At 42.5% G+C, this 6,000-nt stretch overlaps 1 protein-coding gene across 3 annotated transcripts in view; it reads right to left on the bottom strand.

Annotated features, from left to right (window-relative positions):
• Nucleotides 1-4,594, bottom strand: part of LOC110509937 (gamma-aminobutyric acid receptor subunit beta-4) — a 45,131-nt gene extending 40,537 nt beyond the window's left edge. Inside the window, exons 1-3 of one of the 3 annotated variants that reach the window (XM_036967857.1) lie at nucleotides 3,688-4,593; nucleotides 3,444-3,561; nucleotides 2,012-2,106 (exon numbers count right to left, since the gene is read on the bottom strand). In XM_036967857.1, the coding sequence (XP_036823752.1) occupies nucleotides 2,012-2,106; nucleotides 3,444-3,523 (175 nt within the window). In that variant the 5' untranslated portion in view covers nucleotides 3,524-3,561; nucleotides 3,688-4,593. Of the gene's footprint in view, nucleotides 1-2,011; nucleotides 2,107-3,443 lie in introns of all 3 variants that reach the window. The other 2 variants (XM_036967859.1, XM_036967856.1) reach the window with 2 other exon arrangements.
• Between the last annotated feature and the right edge of the window lie 1,406 nt (nucleotides 4,595-6,000).

Consider the following 6,000-nt stretch of genomic DNA (forward strand, 5'->3'; position numbering starts at 1 on the left):
TACACAAAAAAATAAAGGAGTACAATTGTTTTATTTATTTAACTAGGCAAGTCGGTTAAGAACAAATTATTATTTGCAATGACGACCTTCTAGGCTGTGTCATAATACTATCTTAGCATACTGTGGTCTCACCATTTTGCTTACCTTGCTTATCGTACTCTGGCCAGTATGTAAATAAACTGCAAAATTGGACCCAGATACGGGTAGAGAAAAGTCACAGTAGCCCTTCACCCCTTCAGTTGTCATTCAAGCTACAACGTAAAGGTTTACTAGTTTGTCCTTAAACAAAAGCACAGAGAATGAAATCCCATTGATATGATCCCCCTGAGTAGTGGAGGGAGGTGGTTGTTGGGGTGGTGGTGGGGGGATAGTGTGTGAAAGCCTGGCGTTGGGTTGTGTTGACCATTTTAGGGCTCTGTCAGTTGAATTCCAGTTTGGCTCAGAGATCAATGAAGAGGAGAGAGGACAGGGGGCTGTGTGGAGTGAGTGCCGCCTGGGCTTTTCATGCGGAGCTACCAGAGTTAAGGCCACCACACATCAACTGGTTCCCACGGCAGCACCCTGGGCAACCGTTTAAACTACAGGCTCTATCTTCAACAAGGATAGTGTTCTAAACCAATTTCCTCTATTCTGGTTTGGGCTGGGAGTTCTCTGTTCTGGTTCGGACTGGGAGTTCTCTATTCTGGTTCGGACTGGGAGTTCTCTATTCTGGTTTGGGCTGGGAGTTCTCTGTTCTGGTTCGGACTGGGAGTTCTCTGTTCTGGTTCGGACTGGGAGTTCTCTATTCTGGTTCAGACTTACAGCACAATAGCCACACTGTCAGACTCCAGCATGGGGCACCAGTTAAAAGGCAGGCCAAGTTCTTTTGGCTCTCCGGAGCTGAAGTTGATCAGCAGTTGTGTCAGGAGAGAAGTGGCTGACTGATGATGGAGTTATCAGGATGTGATGGACTACAGCTCCCTGGCCTGAGGCAGCCGTGGCTGGAGGAAGAGGCGCTGCCACTGCCTGCCCGGGACACTCAGACTAACAACTTAGTGTGCTGCAGTGTGGAGGAGCAATAGGAACTGACTAGGGCTGCAACGCAGGGACAGAGCTGGATGAGAAAAAAGCTTCCTGCACTTTTATTTTTGTTTTTATGGTGATCTCAAGTGTAGACCATTAAGCAAAGCATCATTCAAAGGTTCTGCTCCCACTAATGACCAGCAGGCTAAAGAGAGAGAGACTGAGAGGAGCGAGAGAGAAAGAGGAGAGACAGAGAGAGAGGGATAGACTGAGAGAGAAGAGAGAGAGGGAGAGAGACAGAGAGAGACAGAGAGAGAGGGAGAGAGGAGAGAGACAGAGAGAGTAAAGCCCTTAAACTGAAATTAATTGAGAGAAGAGAGAAGCAGAGAGAGAGAGAGAGAGAGAGAGAGAGAGAGAGAGAGAGAGAGAGAGAGAGAGAGAGAGAGAGAGAGTGAAAGAGAATGAGAGAGAGAGAGACAGTGGGAGCGAGCGAGTAAGAGAGGGAGCGAGAGAGTGAGAGTGTGAGAGAGAGAGAGAGAGAGAGAGAGAGAGAGAGAGAGAGAGAGAGACACGTGTTTCAACCCATTATGTTGTTCTCTATGGTTATAACAGTATACTAGACCCTACTATTAATTGCTCTTGGCACAAGCTGCATCAAAGCCTCTTTCTGAAGTTTGTTGTCATTTTCTATTCCAAAGACTTTGTGTACATGGGCAAGCCTTGGTTCACAATCCTTCAATATAGCTCCATGCCAAGAAACATAGTGTTAGACTGGTTCTCTATGCGTGTGCCCCACTTCTAGAGAAGTATCCATCTTCCACATGTGGTGATGAATAGATGCATAGCAATGAGATGGATGCAGTCACCTCAAAGCATCTGCCTTTGCTGTTCCAAAGGCTAACATTTCAACTGGATTCAGGAAAATAATGACCAATAGCCTACATCGTTGATGATGGGGGAGTGGGGTTTCAGTTTCAAGCACAGCGCAGGTACAGTATATCGCACATACCTCCAAAATCAGGCCTTAGACGGATGTCATACCCCTTCAGCAACTTGTCCACTGTGGCCTTGGCCACAGATATTCCAGTTTGTCCAGTGGAGGTGCTGAGGAAAGACATCACAGTTTTAAGACCCTGTCAGGAGCCTTGAGTGGAAATTCAACTTGAAGCTCAGTTAGCCAGTTTCAAAATACACTTGCAGCCTTCAACGTGCTCAATATTCAATACCAAACCTAAAAGATGATTTCAACATTTCTAATTGGTAAGCCTGTTGTCTTGAAGGGATCTGAATTAGGCGACACCTAGCATGCTAAAGATTCCACTCTTATTCACCTCTATCCTATCTAAATGCATGGCAGTGTCAGTAGGACCATGAGAAAACAGAAGTATTTTGAGATAATAGCTCTAATTAAACGAAAGGCCTGATATGTTAGTTGTTAGCACTGAATAACAATGTAATTAACCACATGATTCATGAGGCAATAACAAGTATGAAATCAAAGAGCAGATTTGTCGATGCTTGTATGCGCGTGTGAAGTGTAATTAATGCGAACTTCCCGTATATTTCCTGTCATGAAAGGCCTCTATGAAATCGAAATGGCAAAATGGAAGATCCAGTTTGGGGCCCACTCTACTTGATTAGCGGGAGAATGTTATCAGTCTCTTTAAAAAAAATAATGCATTGTAGCCCAGCTGGGAATATACCATGGTAACGTGGTGAATATAGACCTTATTTTTTATCGGCCTACATGTATGTCTTCATTTACACTGAACATGACAAAGCCTATATTGGTCAAGAAATCGTCCATCTATAGCTAAGCCTACTTCACCATCTCCCATAGGGCGGTTACAGGTGCTCAAAATACGCAATATTGAAGGACTGAAGAGTAGTGTGAATATTGAATTTAAAAGGTTTCATCTCATTTAAAAACACCTTATGTGTTGGAGTAATGATGACCTACTTTAAAAGAGTGACAGGCGTTTTGGTTTGATTTTCTCCTGCTGATCAATTATGAATCGGTAGTAGGCCTATACAGTCTATAGTTAATATTCATGTCTTAAATGAAGGTAAGGACGTGGCTTACATTCCTCTGGCAACATCCACAGCTAGTCATGCTGATTGATCAATGATATGGCTAATTTAATAGATCCAGCCGTAATACTGCCTAATTATCGGGTATGTTCAGTATGACTATCTATTTAATAGGATTGATACTCGCCCCAGCCAATTAGCCGCTATTTACAATTTGGATCAAGGAGTGCATTTTACAATAGACAGCATGCACGCGCACCTCTTGCTCCCACACACAAGCGCGTGCGCCGCAGAAAAGGATTTCGTATAAGTGCAATATGAGTAATGTCGCCTTAATGTCGGTGCCTAGAAAAACAGCTTCATGATAAGGCTTTGCTCTTATGGAAATACATCTTAGAATGCTCTCTTACCTTTGAGCAAAGCAAACGAAGGACAGAGCCGCCAAAGCAGAGAAAATTCCACATAATTTATCTTCTTGAGGACCCAACATTTCCACAAATCCTTATATAGTTTCAATAATCCAACCGCCTGTGGTCCAAAGAAAATTGTGAAAATAAAGTTTTAAAAAAGCAATTCAAATAAATTGCTGAAAAAATATATATGATACATTTGGTCATGTAATGGCTTTATAAAAAAACATGCGTGTGTTTAAACCTCGTAATTGGTCCCAGCTGTTTTCCAAGCTATGGAAATCCGTGCAGGTCACAGACCCCCTCAACCAACACCAGAAGATCCGACATCTTGCTCAAAACTGCCTACAGAAGACTTTCAAAAAGTGATAACAAATCGTCTTCCTTAAAAAGTAAAAAGTCCGGCAAAAATGAGAGACGATTTATAAATTACAGCAGCGCCTTGTTGATTAAATTGGCAGTTGCAATTTCCCAGTCCAAACCAGCGGAATAAACATGGTCCCAGCGTTGCTCCGGCTCTATAGATTGTTCCACAATGTAGGCTATGATGTGTTTAAGGATTTGTTTTAGCTGTAAACGTTGGGGGGTGAGGGGCAGCTGAGGGTAAAAAAATGACAAATGAAATCTTCATTCCCTTTTTGTTGATGATGATGTAGAGTTGCTTCTCTCAACTCAAAGTCACTGAAGAAGAAACAAATGCACTGGGCAATATCTAATGCAGACGTCAGAGCAGGCTATATCACCCCTCTGGTGAAAAAAATTAGATCCAGAGAAATATGGATGACCCGTCATATATATCGGCCAATGCATGTATCACAACATCGGATTTAATGTCAAATAGGATAACCTATTGAAAAGCCCAGTCATCTCCGTTCTCCAACCTTATCTCTCGATTGAATACCTTAACATGTTTCGCTCATCTTCTCCTCGAAGCGCTGAGCAAATAATGACACAGATCGAGAAACACCCACAAGAGCATTGTTGGTGAAAACAAGTGTTGAAATTCCCTTGTAGCCTACACTATTTCGTGGGAAATAAGTTCTTCCTAGTGCATTGTATAAAATCCTCATGTTTAATGAAATAAAACAAATCTGAAATCGAAGGAGAAATTTCAGCAGCAGCCTACCCACTGAATCGCCAATGAATGAAGAGATATGATGCCCATATGATTATATTCCCCCTGCAACCCATTAGAATGCTGCGAGTGTGTCCCGATGCGTTTTCATGCATTTATACCACTTTACCACATATTTGAACACACAGCAACACTCATAGGCTACTCACTGAAGGAAACACACACACATACACACTCGTGCAGCCCCTTGAGCATCAATACTTTTAATAGCATGAAACAATTGTATAAAGTATTTATTTGAATGATAATCATATCATTACTCGTACGCACATCACATGCTACAATCAGACAATATGTATTTTATACAGAAGAGTAGGCTTTCTGCAGGGATCGTATGTGCTGTCCAGTTGCTAAGCAACCCAGCAACCACTGATGCAGTTGTGGTGTTTTGAAGGCTATGTGCAAAGGCTCATTCAAAGGACCTCTGCCACTACCGTGTGGTCTCTGGGACAGAGAGGGTGACTTTGACTGATGTATAGGCCCCTGTGTGAACCATACTTCCAAATGTTAACACATTTCTGAACTAACAATTAGGGTTCAGTGATGTGATGGGTCAGGAATACCTTGTGAATGATATTTTCATTTAATTACATCTTGTTCTCTTTGTCAGTGTTTTAACAGAGACAAACTTGTTTTCCCTCTGCACAGTAATTCACCTATTTGGCCTCCCCTGCATTTCAGAGATGACTAAACTCGCTGCGATGGCTACAGTTTCAGTCACCTTTCTGTCTCAGCTTGTTTTCAAACCTCACCACACTTTTGTGTTTTGTCAGTGTTTTAACAGAGACAAACGTGTTATTTGATTGCACAATAATGAAACTAGTTGGCCTCCCCTGTTATGGCTACCAAACAGTTTGTAACTCCCCATCTCACCTCATCATCATGACAGTAACATGGTGTAATACATGGGGGGAGCTTTGAAATAGAACAAAAATAATAGAACAAACTTATGTGCACACCAAGTAGGACAAGAGTTCGTATTGAAGATCTGTGCTAGCGAGACACTCTGTCAGTGGTGATGGATGGATGTTGAGATCAAACCAGCAACTATTGGGCTTTCTCGGCATCATCAACTTGATTGGTGATGATCAAGTACAAATGTTAAAACAACTAAATAATATTAGTGGACAGCACAGGAGGCTGGTGGCACCTTCATTGGTGAGAACGAGCTCGTGCTAATGACTGGAGCAGAATGGGTGGAAGGGTATCAAATACATCAAACACATGGTTTGATGCCATTCCATTCCTTCCGTTCCGGACATTATTATGAGCCGTCCTCCCCTCAGCAGCCTCCTGTGGTGAACTGCGCATTGTCAGATGTGTCAATAGCTGACGCAAATCTTAATTAACAGCAAGCCTTTATACACTTAGGCCACCTTAATCCATGGCAATACATCTGGAAACATTTCAGTAACTTTTCAT

The sequence above is a fragment of the Oncorhynchus mykiss genome, chromosome Y (assembly GCF_013265735.2).
Source record: "Oncorhynchus mykiss isolate Arlee chromosome Y, USDA_OmykA_1.1, whole genome shotgun sequence".
In the NCBI taxonomy this organism is placed as follows: Eukaryota; Metazoa; Chordata; class Actinopteri; order Salmoniformes; family Salmonidae; genus Oncorhynchus; species Oncorhynchus mykiss.